Here is a 19,709-nt window from a genome sequence, read left to right as displayed (position 1 = left end):
TTGTCATTGTGTATGGAGTGAAGGTACAGTATGTTTAGGGTCACTGTAATGTGGCTTACAATCAGTTCTGTAGCATGTGACTGATTGTATGTAGAGATTATAGATCTATATGCCATGCAATTAATCATATTGCACCTCACAGCAGGTACATGAATGACATCAATAAACACACATGAGCCCTTTCATTCACAGCCATTGTACAAGCTTCTTCCATGTGATTGTGGGATGCTTTGAATCAAGAAGTATTGCTTTCCTTCTCCATTCTTTTCTTTTCCCCATCCCCAACGATCTAAACATGATCTTGGTTTAATACGTCCAAAGAATCCGATTTTTATTTGTTTTATTTTATGTTTTTTATGTCGTGTAATTTAGCTTCCCTGTTCTTGAATGTGACGACTGATTTGCACCTCATGATAGATCATCTCAGGGTTGTTGATTCAATCGTATCTTTATTTTATTTCCAATACACTGTTAAGTGTATGAAGGATATGTCATAAAAACATCCATATACTTCTGCAAAAGATTGAAGATTGATTGATTTGTTACACTACTGCATATTGTTAACGTTAGAATGAAGCACAGCCAGAGTTATGGAATTTACATGTTTATGGGCCCGGAGGTTCCTTCAAATCCCATCTCCCATATGTTATGCATGTTTGGCACACTTCCCAGCAAGAAGCACATCACCCTAATTTCCTGGCCTAAATGGTCACGGAATCTTTGGTTCAGATTAAGTCATGTCTTTCTTGAACAAATTACAGCACAAATACATGCAAGTATGCGTAATAATTTAAAATTAAAATAGTTTTTTTGTCCAATCTGCCTTTTCTATTTTTAGTTTTAAGTACCTAGCGCATGGGCAGGTGTCTCAGATAAGGTTTGGTGGGCAGCTGGATTAAAAATGACAAACCTCTGGAAAAATCCCATACATATCCCCAGAAATGGTTTAATCCTGACCTCCTTTTAAATCACATGAAGGCAAACGCAGACAAAGCCAACCACTGCTGGAGATTGTGACTCAGTGTTTTGCTTTCAATTGTGCTGGGAGTCACAACGTGATGTTGTGCCAGCGCGGATCAATGACTTTATGTCTCGTGGTTGATTGTGCCATGTATCTGTCATGCTCAGAATCACCTTCCTGTGCACGTTACTTACCTATAGCTATAATACTGGAGGTTTTATTGATGCACTATTTGGCAAGTGTTGCATATGTAAAGCAGCTGCATCAAGCAGCCGTTATTTTTAATCGGGAGGACCGTGGCGTTAGTCCGCAGGCTAAATTGTCCGTTGCGGTATTTAGTGTGGGCTTTAGCTGAGAGAAGGTAAGTGAAACAAGAGCTTTTGTTGTCTCGCGGCTCGGAGTGTTTTCTGCTTCAAGCTGTTACACGGACAAACAGGAGGTGGGGACATGAGTTGTCCCTTGTTGGGGGGCAAAGGAATGCATTTGCATGCAATTAAAACGAGTTTTGCTCTAAAATACTTAACTTTTCAAGGTTGAACCGAAGGATGCTGGTTGGCCTCTAATTTGTTCAGAATTTTGTTTGGAAAACCGTTTTCCCCCTAAAAAATGAATAACCATCCGTTTCTAATCAAATATTTTATTAGCAGTTCTACAAGGCAATATTTAAGTAATATTTTTTACATTTTCACCATGCTTATATATTTAACACATTAATTTGAAATACTTTAACTTTCATGAAGAATCAGTTCAAGGGAATGTTAACACCTAACTCTAACCCAAACCCTAAAAAAAAAATATTCGAGTTGCCCAATGTCACTTTTTGATGTTAACTGTCATTTTAAAAAGATAATATAAAATACATGACCAATTGTAACACGACTCTAGCAGCTTGTATTAGTAATTCTCATGAAGTGAGAATGCTGGTAAATCTCAAAGCTGCTGTTTTATATCACGCTATTTTTTTTTTCAAGTGAATGAAGTAAAACTCAATTTCTTCTTTCCTATAAGACTCATCGGGTTCGCTGCTCACCTTTTATCTGATTTCGCTGCATCTCAAAGTGTTCCAATTACTTGTCTCCGTGTCTGAATATTATTTTTAGCTGCGTTGCTCTGATTATGTAATTTGTAAAGAAGTGAGCTGAGAAACAATGCCAGGTGGGTGAGAGCTTCCACAGAGAAGTGAAGAAGAAGAAGAGCTGGGTGATCTTCTCACCCAATCTGCCTTTTTGGGATGTTCCACATCCTATAATAAAATATTGCTAAAGAACGTCCAATTCAAAGTAGAAGCTCATGATGAAAAAGCATGAGGGCAGATTTAAGTAAATGTATGAAAAAAATCTTGAGCTGGTTTGTACTAACTAGGCTGCCGCCGCTCCCCTTGACATCTTGTAAGGTTAGTTCCTAAATTCTATGGACCTGTTCTAACAACATTCTAGAGGGCACTTGGCTAAACAGTCATTCTGATTACAATGGTGGGAGCTCTCTACCAACGTGGAATAATATAGGCCATGAGGAGAAAAGCAAGAGGATGAATTTCCCAGCGAATCTGGAACGTGACCGGCGGCTGCTAAAAGGATGGGTGGGGCGTGAGACAGCTTTATGCAGCATGCTGTTGCTCAGCTGTAGACCAGGAGTGCTTCAAGTTGGCAGAGCGGGGATGATTATGTAAGAGCGTTACAAACATATGCCTGGTTACACTAGGAAACCCCCCGGATAAAATTGTGTATAGGTGAATGGGCCAGCGGTTGTTACGTATGTTGGGCTGCAAAGCCCTATGCAAAAGTCTTAGTCACCACTTTGTTCTTTCAGTAACTGAAGTCATTTTGACACATTGAAACTGGTAATAATATTATTATTATTGAGTCGCCACTCAATCACAGGGCACACAGAGAAACCGCCAACCATTCACACACGTTCACACCGTCACTGAATGGGAATTGAACCCTCACTGCATGCACAAAAGTCAGGCGAATGAACCACTCCATCACAGTGACACAATGCAAAAAATACAATTGTTGTATTATAATTGTATCAGTAGCTATGTTTTATGTTCAATTTATGTCCTGCATTTTGTGACAACTGCGGTTGTTTTTAACGTGCCTTTTTTGAGTTGAGTTGTGTTCTGGTCCATTTACACCTTGAATAATCCTATTTTTTGCCTGTGAGAGGTTTTGTATAATCTGTCTGTATATATTGTGGTTGAGTATTCATTATTTAAATATTTATACTGCAACATTGATGCTATTCATAGCCTCTCTATGGTGTTTTAGCTTGTGTTAGCATCAAGTTTTGTCGGACTCGCTGACGGGCGCCCGTTTAAAAATGGAGATGGACTGGCCTATAGATGGACACTACAAACCCCCCGCCCCCGGAAAAAAGGCAAATGACTGACCCACGCTGCAGACGGATGACGAATAACGGAGGCTAAATTTTTAGTAAAATGCCCAGCTCTGCTCTTTACTGTTTGTTTAGTTTTCAGGAAAGCTTAACAGGCCTGTGAATAAACCACTTCAGGCAAACATACTGTTTGCTACCTGCCAAACTGCATACTCAACACTAATTTGTATGACATTCTGGTATCAAGAGTTGAAGGATCAGAGTATTCTTACAAGTCAGAATTTAAGTATAGATATAGAGTATCCAGGGACATGTGGTCAGGGCAGGCAGGTGAGGCAGTGCCTCCCTGTCCCCTCCATTGCATGTGAAGGAAAAAACCTAACAACGATTATAAATTATTTTCCATTTTACTTTTTCACATTGCTGCTTTACATTGATTTTCTTTTTTTAATCCAATGATACCAATGAGTCCGAGCATCTTTTGTGCCTCATATGGCCACGCAAACATGGATCGTTTGTCCTTATATTGCCAATATACCTGTTTTATTACAATGCTGCACATGCTGAAGTTCAACAGTCTGTCTAATGTAGTATATTTAATGAATATGTGTGACATTTAGTCTTTGTAATTGGCCAGAAAAGCGACTCAAAGTGCATGGTGGGCCAAGCATGTGGCAGCTCCATTGGCGCAATGCCGAGAAGAAGCACGACGCTCTTTCTTTCCATAGATACATAACCACTAGAGGAGGCCGCAGCTACTTGAGGATGTGCAGAGCTGCCATATTGAACCGGGAGTCCCCGGTGATTTATTCTATTCACTTGTATCGAGGTAACTTTGTTTTGCACCAATAAATTAATAATCACTTGTCAAATTCTGTACGAATTTTGGCACGGGTTAGTTTGTTAGAAAAATTAGACATGCAGTTATCATATCGGTCACGTGGGTAATTCTATAATCAAGTCATATTAAATATAAAGGTAAGAATGAATGCTTTTTAACTGAAAAAAAAAGAGTGCTGAGCAAAACAAAACAAAAAGCAGCAACAACAAAGAACTTGACCTTATATTGAATATCAACCTTTGTTTTTCTTGTTGAACAATGTGGAATTGATGCATAAAAGCTTTGGAAACAAATGTTTCAATTAATGTCAAATTTTAATAGGCTAATCTTCTATTTTGGATTCATATGTTTACATCCTACTCCATAGGAGTCAGTGGCTCACCAGTCATGTCACTGAGATTGTCAGCACTGATGCACAATGGTGGCCTAAGAGTTTTGCTCAGTGCTGTTTTAACAAATGAGACGATTTCATTCATGATACTCAAACTGACTGCTTCTCAGTCCTGCAGGCACACATTAAACTAGGCTATGTGCGTGTGTGTGTGTGTGTCTGTGTGCGTGCGTGCGTTTGTGTTAAGTCATCCATGTCACCTCGTCAAGCTGCCCATCTCCTTTGCCGTTGAGCCCCAACAAGGGTTTAATGTGTTCATCTCATCACAGTAGCTTCCGCTGGAAGGTGAATCTGAGTCTTGCTTGCTCGCAGCACACACACAGACAAACAACAAGCACGCGAAATGGCTTCGCTAATAGGATGGTTTGTTTTGTCTTTTCCCGCTCTCTTTACAGTTTAGCTCTACATCCTGAGCGTGTGTTGGTGGCCACGGGGCAGGTGGGCAAGGAGCCGTACATCTGTGTGTGGGACTCCTACACTGTGCAGACCGTGTCCATCCTCAAAGATGTGCACAGTCATGGCGTTGCCTGCCTGGCGTTTGACCTTGAAGGACAGGTACAGTTGGGAAACTATAATGATATATAAACCTGTTTTGTTCCTAACCAGGGGTGTGAAATTTGACTTGGATTTGGCCATTCATTTTCTATGCTGCTTGTATAGGAGCTTGGTTTTCGAATGACCACCCGGCAAATGCAGGGTGACTGTTGGCATATTGGGTGGGAATTATCAACTGCCAGCTACTTAAAAATCAGCAACAATGTACTATATGTGAACCACGTACTCTACATACTCCCTGTCCCCCTCAGACGATTTCAAAATGTATTTGAGCTATTAATGTTTTCGATGGTTACATACGCTTATAGGAAATTAGGAAGTCCCAATTGCGGGTGAGCTGGAGCATATCCCAGGTGACTTTGAGCGAGAGGCAGGATAGCACTGAACTGGTTGCATGCCAATCACAGGGCACATACAGTATAGGCAAACAACCATTTACACTCTCGGACACTTTCCAGTCTTATTTCGAAACATGTTTTTCGAATGTAGGAGGAAGCCAGAGTACCCTCAGAAAATCGACATTCGCACAGGGAGGATCAAAACTGTGAGGCGGACGCTCTAACCAGACTATAATGGACAAAAATTTAATTGGATGTAAAATGCTATGGCCTACCTACACATACAGTAGTTGTCATGTCAAAACAAATTGCATCCATATTTGATGCAGATTGCGAATTAAATGTAACCTCTAAAATTCTACGAAACCTGTTCAGATATTTGCCTCTGGACTAGTTTTTTTCCACTTAAAAAAAAAATACAAAAAAACAATTAGAAACCCTGATTGTTTCTGTCAACTTGCTGAATTGAATAGGTGCCAAATCTCTTTAACCTTGTCAGAGGACTGACTGCGTTTTGTTTTTCCACTGTGGTATTTTTTCAGAGGGTGCCAAAAAGGCTGAGCAGTGTGCACTGATTAAGCTTAGTTGAGGACAATCAGAACTCATTTTAAATGACAATGATTACTACAGCAGTTTTGTCTGGAAAGCTGCACTTAGGCATATTACAATTGAGACAATGACATTATTAAACACATCCTTGTCCCTTAGGAAAAAAAATTCACACTTTTTTTTAGTTATTACATTAGGTGTATGCATAAAAACTATTGAGGAACAAAAAGTCCTGTACCAAGAAAACGTGTGTCTGCTTGACAATCAGTTACATTTCTACATGTGACTAAGCCAGGCCGCGATGAATAACTGCCCCCCCCACCCCCCAGGTCAAAAGTTAAGTAAAATTATAGCTGCCTATATTAATAGTTTATTAATATATATAACAAATATATCCCAAACTATAATCTTTAAGCACTTCATACGCTTATGTACAGTAAATGTTAAATACACAGTATTTTACCGCAAAGGAAAGTGGTACGGGTTTCAATTAGGAGACACACACAAGGACCAGAGCGATATCTCCGCGAAGCAAATGAATGAATGTTTTAATAACTTATACGGGGAAGTCAACCCAAACATATTTTTTTCAAAAATATCTTCTGTGCAAGCACACTAGTTGACACAAGGCATTCTGATAAATATTGTATTTGTGGAATAAGAGTTAATTTACCCGTTGTTAGCCATCTCTGGGGGCGGACATTTTGTCACTTCTGTTGACTGAAAATGACATCACAATTGCTCAAGTAACGACCAGTCACGGCTCACCTGTTTTCTGAAGCTGAGCTGTGATTGGTCGTTACCTCAGCCGTTGTGATGTCATTTTCAGTCGACAGAAGTGACAAAATGGCCGCCCCCTGAGATGGCTAAAAAGGGGTGGATTTTGCTGCTTAACTCTTATTCCACAAACGCAATATTAATCAGAATGCTCTGTTTCAACTAGTGGGCTTGCTGGGAACATATTGATGGAAAAAAAAAAGTGTTGATTTAATCTTTAACTAAATAACTGTTCTCCCAAAGTATGTGCATACATACTGTAAACAGTATTTTGCCACAAAAGTCCCCAAAATAATTTTTGGACCACGTCATGGAAAATCCATGTATGGGTGAATTCGTGATTGCCGAACTGCGAATGTGCAAGGTCGACTGTATGGTATTTTACACTTAAGTCCTCTCTTATTAAAGATGAGTAGTATGCACAAACCATCTCATGATTTTTATCTTTGCATGTCTCTCATGCAAGCACTTGTAGTGAAGTTCTACCCAGCATTTTGCCGTGAGAAATAATCCCATGTTCTTTTCCTGCATGGCTAACTAGCTGTGGATTTAGATGGCAAGTGACAGTATTTAAAGCAGGAGGAAGCTACGTCGCTTCCCACTGAGGTGCTTTTATTCATCGCTTGTAGTCAAAAGAAGTCAAGACATTCCCCAGGGATCCCTGGTGTGATTAGCCAGTCCAAATATAAAAGCAATTAAAAAATGTGCACAGACGTCTCTGTGTGGCGCCAACCAGAGGAAACATGAAATGGCTGTTGTGATATTTCTGGACCCACCAAATCTTTCCCCTCCAGCGTTGCTATAAAATCGGACTTTCGTTTTTAAAATGGTGACGCATTTTTCAGCCCAATTGTGTGCGCATATTTGCTTCGACGGCCTCATGCTGCTTGGCATTAAACAGCACACGTTTTAGGTTAAGAGGGAGTCATCCGAAGGCTGATTTTTTTTTTTTTTATAGTCAGTGGATCAAAGAGGACATCCCCTGCCATGCCAAGCAGGCAGCAGAGTGGAGCTGCATTTCCATAAGAGCGGCTATGTTCACTTCTGCTCGGCTGCTCCTGCCTACTCACTCAGTCAGCTATAGGAGGCTCCTCCAGCAAAAACACTCCAATGAGCTCAATGGAAGTGCCAGGGGCTGGACAACTGTTCTGCTCTGCACTGTAGCCATTATTATTAGCCTTTTCATTGTGGCCTGCCATGCCACAGTGGAGGTAGAGGAGCAGATTTTCCTTGTAATTTGGACGACAAACTCTATGACGTGTTATTTTATGTCATGTGTATTTCTGTCTGCAGTGCTTGGTTTCTGTGGGTTTGGACTCTAAAAACACAATCTGTGTGTGGGACTGGAGGAGAGGAAAGGTTCTGGCAGCAGCACCGGGCCATACAGACAGGGTAAATAAAATTTTTAATGCACCCCTTCCTCCATTAGCAGTTGAGCATGGACCACCCTCATTTGCAAAATTGAGGATCTGTCCAATGAAGGCAAATAAATGAGGCTGTGAGCTTTGCAAAGCCTATTTTGGACACCACACAGCTAATCAAAAGGGATTTTTCAAACAATGATGATGACGACACAGGCAGCTGTTGTTTTCTAATACGATCCACACACATTAACACAGTCCACTCAAGCTCTCTCCTTTCATTTGTCTGCCACAAATCTGACAACCAGGAGCAGAGCTGCAAAATAAGTGCCTCAAGAATCAGCACTCAATAGAAGTGTCATGCCCATCTCTGATGTATCTATCGCTTTGTCCCTGCAGATATTTGACATATCGTGGGATTTGTACCAGCCCAACAAGCTCGTAAGCTGTGGAGTCAAACACATCAAGGTACAGACGCTCATGAGCCTTTCACATTTTTGCGTTTGACACAAGTGCGAGTTTGATGTGTGCAATGTTTGAATGCAGATGTTTTCAAGACGGTAGATTGGTTTTAGATCTCTGAGATCTCTTGTTAGGAGTTTTTAACACACGAGCACTGCAGCCACTGACTCGCATTATGTTCACTCAATTTTGCAGCAGTCGCATCTACAGAGAGGAAGGAATGTTGTCTTTGTAAGATGAACCATGACTCTGTTCATTGAGCTTTTCACTGCTCTCCACAGCACAAGCTGCAGCTGCTCTAGGATCTTTTTTTTTGGGGCTCGCCTCTAATGCGTCTCTTTCACATTTTACATAAAAAAATAAAAAAATTACGAGTTCATCTACGGTGTCAATGCCAAACTTTCCTTTGGGATATGCTGGAGTATTGCCTTTGTTGCGAAGCCACTAGGAAACAACAAGGAGTTTAGAGCACTGGATGAAATCGCAAAACATGAGGAAAATGGTGAATTATCTAGTCTACTGCCTGTCATGTCAGGCAGCGGCATCCGTAACTAACGTTCAGGTCATTTCATTCTCAGGGCATTGAATCGATTGCAACTGGATAAATCTGTCTTGGATGTTTCGCCTCTCATCACTTCTAGAAATACTGCATGTTCCTTATTAGTTATAAATTGTCCTTCAGTGCAGTGGTAATGTGTTTCAATTGATGCTGTAACACTCGGAAAAACACACAAAAAGGCAGAGATAATCAAAAGGAACCAAATGGACAAAGTTTAGTCTATTTGAACTTTTGGAGTATTTTGGGATTCAGTATGGGATTCAGTATCGCTTTCTGTTAACTTTTCAGGTCATCCCGCGATAGATGTACGGACTAACCGGATGAATTTGAGCTCCTCCAATGTGACACAAACACACAATCCCATCCATGCATTTACAACTCTGATCATGTTAGGGTGTCATGAGTGAGCTGCAGCGTATTCCAGCTTACGTTGGGCTTCTAGAGGCAGACTACACCTTGCGTTGGTCACCAGTCAATCGCAGGAACATTTATTAGTGTGACAACTATTCAAACTTAAACTGTTACTGAGTGGGAATTAGACCACTCTGCCTGCACAAATGACAGGCAAGTGACAGATTGCGCTAACAGTGACCTGTGACTTCTCAGCCAATTAAATTGTTTATTCAAATGATTTGTGAGAGGAACGAGTGGGTGTATGCGAGGCAGGCTAATACGATATAAGATATGAAATCGAGTAAAGAGACGATATTGTGGTGTAACCCATTAAAGCCTGAAGCCTCTCGTGAGACATCTCTCTAAAACTTTCGGTCGTCTTTGGAGTCGCCTTTGAAAACCATTCAGTCCTTAATGGGTTAAAAGAAGGACACCTTTTAACATTTAAAATTTTTTCAAAGTTCAGATGTAAATATTAGTTCATATTGTTTACTGTATATCTGAATGCAAATGCATCAAGTTAAAATGCTCACTTTTCAAACTTTGTTTCTTGAGCATGATCAGTATTGAGTTCATTTTTCCATTTTCAGGCACGTTAGGATTCCTTGTTTCATCAAAAACTTTAACATGCATGTAAGGAATGTTTTCTTAGGCCATCCAAAGCAGTGTGAAAATAAAACAAGAAATATTGTTGGGATGGCATTTGTTAATGACAAAACATTACATTCGGATGTTCTGGACCTTTTGACGTTTACATCTAAATAAAAAATGAGGCAACAGAGAGGCAGTAGAAATATTAATATGGATTAACTATGGGCATTGAAATGACAGTGTTTGCTGCTCCTAAATTTCCACAGCTTCCCATTGAATCAAATAAATTTAATCTCAATCTCATCTGTTTTATCTGCTCTGAACTCTTCCTACAACTGCCGTGACACAGAAACCTCCGCCGTCTAACCCCCTCTTCTCCACAATGCCCGCTTAGTCTGCTCCCTCCTCCCACTTGACTGGTTTCCCGATGGCAGGGCAATCCAGCAATTGTCCCATATAATTCCCCAGCCTTTACCCTGCAGACCATGTGACATCTGCTCCCTGGCCCTGCGTTTGCTCAGTGATTATAGCACTGAGAGCATCCAGGAGATTTACTGGCAGTAATCCACTCACTCGTGGGCTGAGGGAAACACAACTTCTGTGACAACTACCAGAGCTGTGGACAACCTACTCCCTTTTATACACACATGCGCGCAAAGCCAATTGTTTAGCCTTTTTGTGCGTTGATTCAGTCAGAACAACGCAAACTTTGGAGTTAACGTCTCACCTACCGGCAAAATTCATTTGATGGACAAGTGTTGCTTTATTTTTATGGCCTAATAAAAAAACAAAAACTCTGTTTGGAAGACATTGTGGAGGATCATTAATGAATGTTTAGGTATGCCACTGGAAAGAACAGGCATAATAATTCATGTTGAATCAATACCCCGCAATTCAATGGTATTGAATCCCATTTTATTGTATGGGCTGACCTAATGAAGTGGCACTGAAGTCATAAATGTTACAAGAGCCTTGACTGATGTGTGATATAGCTCAGTGATGTAATGAGAATGTGGGGTGACATTGGTAAACAGACACAACCAATTACATTGTTATATTGAGTGCGCCATTTAGATTACGTTAATAGAAAACTGCTCGGATTGTGACACATGTTGAAGCGTTGAAAAGAAGGGCTGAGCAGTGCATCTTAAAAAGCAATCAAAATACAGTTTTGGAAATTAAGCGTTTTCATAGCAGTGATGTGAATTGCCACAGGATTGAGCTTGATTCAATGCGGATGGACAAGAACTGTGAGAAAACTACCTTCCAGCAACGCTCTTCTACTTTTTCTGAGTGCTCTTTGCTGACCCTTGCTAGCGTAGCAGTTAACACTCTGACATTGCTCAGGGTTACTGTAGTGTGACAGAGAAAGGAGGGGGCTGCTGATGAAGTACATTCTCCTCCACAGTAATTGCGCTAAGAAGGTTGTCTTGGATTGTAGAGCAGACATTCCAGTTTAATGTTGCCAAGCATTTATTCTTAATTGTGTCATATTGTCATTGCCTGCCATTAAAAAGCAACAACGCTGCATTTTCAATATTGAGCTTTAAAAGTGACATTCAAGATCAGGTGTATTCTATACTGCTTGTCCTGTTCAGGATCTTGGCAAATGCTAGAGCCTAAAGCAGCTGACTTAATCACAAAGCAATGGTACGTACACCCTGGACTGAACAGCACTCAATCACAGGGTGATTGTGAATAGGACATTAATGGGAATCAATCCCTCAACAGTTGCATGAAAGTCACGTGAACCAGTCGTTATGTAAGTTTCGACTGTTGAATAGCAGCAACTGTCTTGGGCGTACGATGTTGGCGCAACTAGTTTGACGCCTACAACTGGCTGCGGAAATTAAAACTACAGAAGAGTTTCTTTACTGACTGCACCTATACTACCTGCTAGGAGTTGTATGACAAGTCGACACGTCATCAGCAACTAGTTGATGTTGACTAGTTGCTCGTGAAGTCATTGTTGTTTTTACAGTAGAGTGTATTCATATATATATATATATATATATATATATATATATATATATATATATTTTTTTTTTTTTTTTTGAATGACAGGAGGAGGGAATACTTTGCAATAATCTATATTCACTGGGCAATGACCAGCATGGGTGGATTTTTCAGCTCAACACCTTATCCACAAATGAAATATTGATCAGAATCCAGTGAATGGACTAGTGGTGCTGCATAGAACATATTATTGCCAAGATTTTTTTTGAGTTGACTTCATCTTTAAGTGACATTCCATTCTTAATCCATTGGGTTTAATATGACGTTGGTCCACCATTTGCAGCTATAACTGCTTCAACTCTTCCTCCCACAAGGGAGGAGTGTGTGATTTTTTTTTTTTGACCTTTCTTTCAAAAACACATTTGTAAGTTCACCCACTGATATTGGACGAGAAGGCTGGCTCTCAGTATTCACTGTAATTCATCCCAGAGGTTTTCAATTGGTTAGTAGTCAGGGCTCTGTCCATACCTATATGAACTCTAATCCATGTCTTTATTGACATTGTTTTGTGCACTGGTATGCAGTCATGTTGGAACAGGAAGTGGCCATCCACAAACTGTGTTGGCAACATGGAATTGTCCAAAATATTTTCCTCTTAGTTCCTGTGAAAGGAATTCTGCATGTTTCAGCAAAAGAGATTTCCCCCCAGCCATTTCCATCTTTCCACATTGAACTGAGTTTTCTGCTTCTGCTGCTGGCCTCATCGTAACCCCCTCTGGCTTCTCGTCTCCTCTCAGCAATTCAAACGGCAAAGGGATTAGCTGCTGCCCGAGTCTCGCTGCTTTATCAGTTGTGGGCAGGGAGGGCTGTGCAGTCACACTGCATCCATCCCTGCAGCCTCTGTCGCATGCTGGGGCACAATAGAGACCCAACCCACCTACTTCAGAAACACCACCTTAAACATCTCAACATAGTCCCACACACAGTCCCGTCCCAGATGTGATGTGTACGATTTAACCTTGATTCTCAATCCCACGCACGAGTTCAACGCAAATGCTCTCTCATTGTTCAGTTAAGAATTTTTAATTCTTGGCTTGTTGAAGTTTTGTATGGCAACATATGCACTTCATCGGGAAACTTAGTCTATGAATTAATGTGCCCAGCACACAAAGCAAGGTCCATAAAAACATGCTTGGAGGAGTTCGGAGTGGAAGGACCATAGCGGGGTCCTACATTCAGTCTTTTTGGGTGGTGGTCCTGTCAGGCCACCATGAGCCATGTTGTGGTGGTCCTTCTAGAACCGGCACCAGTCCTGTATATTCATGATGTATTAAGCGTCTTAACACTGTATTTTCTACACTATAAAATCTAACTGAATATCGATATTTTCTGGGCTTTATATTTTTGTTTAAGCCATTGCTTATGTAAGGATTTAGCCTAACGTGCAAAAAACAAAAAATGTGCGCAGCAGAATGTTGAATAATGGTTGGTCAATTTAAGTGATAAAATTCAATTAATTGAATATTAATATTTTAAAAAAAACAGGAGCATGCTGATTTCCTCATACTGATTTATTCAATTAATCCTGGCCCGGTCACGGCGGCACGGTGGTCGACTGGTTAGCACGTCCGCTTCACAGTTTAGAGGTCGTGGGTTCGATCCCGGCCCCAGCCTCCCTGTGTGGAGTTTGCATATTCTCCCCCGTGTCCCCCGCCTACTGCCCGAAGACAGCTGGGATAGGCTCCAGCATGCCCCGCGACCCTTGTGAGGAGAAGCGATATCGATAATGGATGGATGGATGGATGGCCCGGTCAGACCAGTGTCAGTGACCTTTTGATGGCCTGACAGTCATGTAGTGGCCACAGGCCGCTGTTAATGTAGAACCTTGCATAGCAAGCTAACCTCATCCCAATCAAACCCCTTTGGACTGAACTAGATGTCGTCTGCAAATGTTTTTGATCAAATACAAATTCCTGTTGATGCATACTAACATGTAGTCTTCTCCAAAAAGTGGAAGGTGTTATAGGTGCAAACAGTGCAATGACAGTTTCTTCCATATTCATTTCCTTTTGGTTCAACGACCAGATGTCTTTACTTTGTACTTTAATCCTTATTTTTGATGGCAGGTGTTATCCATGCTTATGATCCATGTCTAATAATCAATGCCCCTGTTAACCCACAGCGTGTTTCTCAGTCTGGAGGCAAATTGTAATCTCTGCTGTCAGGATGTTTTTGTCAAGTCGATTTGTCACCCAGTTAGGCGTTGCTAGACTATTAATAAAATGACACATTAAACTTGTATATATGTTTTTTCTTTTATATTTTAAATATTGTCATTTTCGTGTGTCTCCCTTTTTACATGCCGACCGTCGTGTCTCAGCATTTGAGAAGCTCATTGCGATCTTATCGCTATGCAGACAGGGCGCCTCCCTTTAGCGCTCACCTCCTCCTCTGATGGATTTAGCCCTCAGACGAGGCTGTGCCCGTGCATCCCAATGACCTTGCTTATAAATAATGAGCATGCTAGCGTCTGAGTGTGTGCCTGTATCTGTGCATGTTGATCAGATGGTTACAGCACCAACTCACAAGCGTTTGTGCATTGTCTTTCAGGGTGTTCCATGTGTGTGGGTATTTGTGTGAGTCGAACCATACAGCGCTGATTTTCTGATTACTGTTGTATCCAAACACTCCGTTATTGTCCACTTGCTGTGTCACAACAGGATTACACGAGGGATTATTAGCCACGGCCACCACCTTTCACTCTTGTCTGTGTGTGCAGTTCTGGAGCTTATGCGGCAATGCACTCACGCCCAAACGTGGAGTTTTCGGTAAGACGGGGGAGCTCCAAACCATCCTCTGCTTGGCTTGTGCCAAGGATGAGGTCACGTATTCCGGTGCCTTGAACGGCGACATCTATGTGTGGAAAGGGATCAATCTGATGAGAACTGTGCAAGGGGCTCATGGGGTAAGTTTAAACAACATATTAGATATGCTTTAAACACAAATGACAATAAAGGCATCCAGTTACATAGAGGGCTTAAATACGATTGAAATTTTTTTTTTTTTAAATCCACATAGGCCTACTGAAAGCAGTGTAATCAAGAGAAACTCTATGAAAAGAAAAGACTGTTGGGAATATATCAATCCAATTTCATGGTTAGTGCCTCTGACCAGCAGAGAAGGACTTCAGGTCCTGATGGTTCAACACTGGCATCCAGCATAGATAGAGATACCCATGCTTGCTTGATTCTGTTCAACAGAGAAGGATCAGTCTTTTGCTACACAGGATTAAATTATAGCTATGGGATCAACAGCTTTGTTAGGGAATGGGGGAATATGGGGGAGGGGATAATAGCTACAGTACATTCAGATTCCTGATTTTATTTTTTTTGCACCACCAAATACTTTACCCGGGATTCAACAGCATGCTTTGCAGTGATAATAGCAAACAATTAACAGCAACTCTTGCTCCTCCTTTGAGCGCTGTGTGACATTGAGGTCGTTGTAGCAGGTGTGTAGCTGTGAAGGCCTTGTTAAACAGTTGCCTTTGGTTCTGTCATAGCTCGTTTATTGCACACTAACAGCCTGTCATTTCCTCCAGTCAGGGATTTTCAGCATGAACGCTTGCGAAGAGGGTTTTGCCACCGGGGGAAGAGATGGTTGCGTCCGCCTGTGGGATCTCAACTTCAAACCAATTACTGTCATTGATCTCAGGGAAACAGACCAAGGATATAAAGGTGATGTCAAAATGCCTCCACTCAGTAAAGGTCGCAGGACAAATTAGGCTCACCTAACCAAGTGGCATATCTACACCATGCTGCTTAAGCCATTCTTCTCTCTTCTCCCTACTAATACTCCATTTCTTCTTTCTTCCATTTCCTTTATTTCTTTGATCTTGGACCTAACAGTAGCTAGAAGCGAAAATAGCAGAGGTGGGTAATAAGGGTAGATTTAACAGCCGTGTCAGTCTGTTTGTAGCCGTACCCATATTGTTCTCTTGTGGCTAGTGAAACAGTCAACATTTTTAGATATCATGGCCATATATAAAGTACAGCATTTGCTCCCTTCATCCACGTCAGTTGCATATTAGCTTGGCAACATGCTGTCATGCAGTTCTGTTCAACCTCCGCCCTATTGATTAGTCACCCGATGGCTATTTAAACATCCTGTCTTCACCTTCCATGTTCTGTCCAGTAATGCAAGTTTAGACCTCCTTGGACTGCATTGTATTGATATTTTTCCATGTTTGTGTGGATAGGGCTGTCTGTGCGTAGCGTTTGCTGGCGGGGAGACCACATCCTGGTGGGCACGCAAGACAGTGAGATCTTCGAGGTGGTGGTCCACGACCGCAACAAGCCTTTCCTTATCATGCAGGGTCACTGTGAGGGCGAGCTGTGGGCGCTGGCCGTGCACCCCACCAAGCCTCTTGCTATGACAGGCAGTGACGACCGCTCGGTCAGGTGAGGGTTACGAGAATTTATTGCAATATTATCATACCTCCTCTGTCTGAGAATGTCTGCCAATGATTTACTAAAAGTTTACTCTTGCAAAAACTAGTTTAAATTTCATTGCTCATGCAAACTGGAAGCTGATCTACTGACCAAAACTAACATTTTGCAAATTGTGGGAGTAGTACAGTGTATACAAAGTGATTGTTTTAGGAAGGGGATTTATTAAACCTGAGATTAATTCTGATGGCTGATTTTGCATCTTTAAATACTTAGTCTGAAAGGCAGGTGTAAACTGTGCGTAACCGTGACAAAGAATACAGGCAAAATGAGCTGTGATTGGGAGAACAGATCTTTTCCGCTTGAATTCAAAGCCAGAATGAAAAATAATCGGGATATTGTCTATTTAGCAGTGCTAGCTTCTGAATGATCTAAGGGCTGACTTGGAGCCAGTCACAAGAAGGAGTCATGTCATATCACCTATGAAAAAAGTTCTTCAAAACTGTATTTCATTGCATCTGGGTCATTTCGGTGCACGGTGATCATTGGGGCCTCTCCCAGTGTAGATTTTCCTGTGTGCTGTCCCGAGTTTTAAATGCAGTGCTCGACAGGATGGGCAAATACATCCAACGGCCATCCACTCCGGATGAGTTAAATCGAACAAAACATGGCTTTTATATGGTTGCTGGGTTCCCACAAATGATCAAATATGTATTTTCTGTAACTCAGTAATATGTTTGTCTTCCACTAACACTTCCAATTCAATCACTTCAAACTTTACTTTGCGTTTGAGATGCCACCCTAATTTTCCATGGTGAAAACTAGTGTTGTTCCGATGCCATTTTTTGGCCCCGACACCGATTCCAATACTCAGCTGTGCGGTATCGGCCAATGTTTTTTGTTGCGGTCCATTCCCCTTGTTCATGCTCGCTGCCACTGCCGCCGCCGCCGCCCCCGCCGCAAGCTCTTGGTGCTAATACTGAACAGTCACCATAAACCAGTGTCGTGAATGAGCAAGATACAAGGTGCTGCATTCAATGTAAATTGAGCAGGGTTGGTTTTGTGGTCAATTCCCCTTGTTAATGATCGCTGCCGCCGCCGCTGCACACTCTTGGTGCTCGTTCACATGTTTCGTTCTCAAATGTTGCATCAGGTTTAACGTATTGAACCTGGCCACTTTGGTTCCGCCCCTTGCAACATTTGCTCTAGCTGGAGTTTCTATGTTGAAGTAGTTAAATATCGCCGACATTATATCTCCTGTACCCCCCCCCCCCTGTACACACACATGAAAAAGCAGCAGGGAGCAAGATACAAAGCGCTGCATTCAACGTTCTTTACTAGTACAGCATCGGGAAATGGCCTCGGCACGTTATTTGTAAGTACTCGCAGATACCGATACCAGTGTTTTAATGTGCTATCGGGATACTCCCGATACCAGTATCGGTATCGGAACAACACTAGTGAAAACCATCAGAGTTAGCTTGAGCCCAAAACAAGCACTTTTCCACCAGTTACCAACCATGTGTTCAATCAAATAGAGTGAGTGAACACCCAGATCTTAGTAAATTAGGTCCATACGATCAGTGCATAATCAATTATACTAGCGATATATTTTTATTTTGTCACAACTTTGCTGTCTCTCTTTTTTTCCCTCCTCCACAAGGATATGGAGTCTTATCGATCATGCATTGATAGCTCGCTGTAACATGGAGGAGCCGATCCGCTGTGCAGCTGTCAGCACTGACGGTATTCATTTGGCCCTGGGAATGAAGGATGGCTCATTCACTGTTCTAAGAGTCAGGCAAGTACACAAATCAATGAAAGACCGTGTAAGTTTTTATGTCTTGCCATTTGGGCTTTATTGAAGAGCCTGTTTTTGTTCGCCTCCAGAGATATGACAGAAGTGGTCCACATCAAGGACAGGAAGGAGGCTATCCATGAGCTGAAGTATTCCCCCGATGGCGCCCATTTGGCTGTCGGCTCCAATGACAACTCAGTGGACATTTATGGTGTTGTGCAGAGGTACAAGAAAGTTGGAGAGTGCATTGGCTCCAACAGCTTCATCACGCACATGGACTGGTCTACAGACAGCAAGTTCCTGCAGTCGAACGATGGCAGTGGCAGGAGGCTTTTCTATAGGATGCCAAGTATGTCTTATTTGCTTCATTTTTAAAGCTACTTGATGTGAAATTAAGTCTGTTGAAAAAATATCAGCAAATTAAGTTATGTCTTCTGATAAAAAAGATATGCTTCTTTTGCTCATGCAGGTGGTAAGGAGGTGACCAACAGGGAGGAGTTGAAGCTGGTGCAGTGGGCTTCATGGACATGTGTGCTAGGCCCGGAGGTTAATGGAATATGGCCCAAATATTCTACTATCAATGATATTAACTCTGTGGATGCTAACTTCAACAATCAAGTCTTAGTTACGGCAGACGACTACGGATTAGTCAAACTTCTACGATATCCATGTATAAAAAAAGGTAAACAAAACACCTGCCATTCTCATTGCCTTGTTGAATTCATGTTATATTTGCCTTGATTTTTAGGTGCAAAATTTAAAAAATATTTAGGTCACTCAGCCCATATTACCAATGTAAGGTGGTCACATGACTACCAGTGGGTTATAACCATTGGTGGAGCGGATCACTCGGTGTTCCAGTGGAAGTTTGTTCCGGAGAGAAAGTCAAAAGAAGCTCTGCATATTGCACCACAGGGTAAGAGGAAGGAAACTGTCTTGATTGGTTGAAACCAAGGAAATGCTTTGCCTCCTTTTTCTTTTGCAATAGGAATGGTCACAATTGAACAGATGTCTCTAACCTGTTACAATAGTCTCACTTGATACAGTGGTAAATGTATCTACATTGTTTATTTGAGGAGTAATTGTTTCTCTGAACCAACATTCATAGTGTTGTCCCTGCGTCTTTTCAACTGTACTGCTCCCAACAGTCTTATGCGCTTGATGTGTTAAACCATGGTGCTAAATTGCAGAGCTGACCGCTCTGTCCCAGGGATGGAATGGTCAGCTCTGCAAAGATGAGAAACCAAAGATGAGAGGTGTCTTGCAAGCAAAAACGTTGTTTGTATCCTTTTGAAAAAAACAGGGTCAAAAGCATATTTGATCAGAAACTCGTGAAAATGTGAAGTGACACTGTTGACTTTGCGAATCCTCCTTCATTTCATCATTGGCGAG

At 41.6% G+C, this 19,709-nt stretch overlaps 1 protein-coding gene across 2 annotated transcripts in view; it reads left to right on the top strand.

Moving 5' to 3' along the window:
• eml5 (EMAP like 5) overlaps positions 1–19,709 on the top strand; it is a 43,254-nt gene that overhangs the window by 4,141 nt on the left and 19,404 nt on the right. The window contains exons 2-12 of one of the 2 annotated variants that reach the window (XM_086049352.1): positions 4,926–5,085; positions 8,043–8,141; positions 8,510–8,578; positions 14,851–15,036; positions 15,673–15,808; positions 15,980–16,003; positions 16,330–16,531; positions 18,183–18,320; positions 18,410–18,666; positions 18,787–18,999; positions 19,066–19,233. In XM_086049352.1, the coding sequence (XP_085905478.1) occupies positions 4,926–5,085; positions 8,043–8,141; positions 8,510–8,578; positions 14,851–15,036; positions 15,673–15,808; positions 15,980–16,003; positions 16,330–16,531; positions 18,183–18,320; positions 18,410–18,666; positions 18,787–18,999; positions 19,066–19,233 (1,652 nt within the window). The remainder of the gene's footprint in view (positions 1–4,925; positions 5,086–8,042; positions 8,142–8,509; positions 8,579–14,850; positions 15,037–15,672; positions 15,809–15,979; positions 16,004–16,329; positions 16,532–18,182; positions 18,321–18,409; positions 18,667–18,786; positions 19,000–19,065; positions 19,234–19,709) is intronic. The other variant, XM_086049353.1, reaches the window with a different exon arrangement.

The sequence above is a fragment of the Filicampus tigris genome, chromosome 13 (genome assembly GCF_054856515.1).
Source record: "Filicampus tigris isolate MCC_2025a chromosome 13, RoL_Ftig_1.0, whole genome shotgun sequence".
NCBI lineage: Eukaryota > Metazoa > Chordata > Actinopteri > Syngnathiformes > Syngnathidae > Filicampus > Filicampus tigris.
The sequence above is the reverse complement of the archived record's forward strand: the minus strand, read 5'-3'. Positions and strand labels throughout refer to the sequence as shown.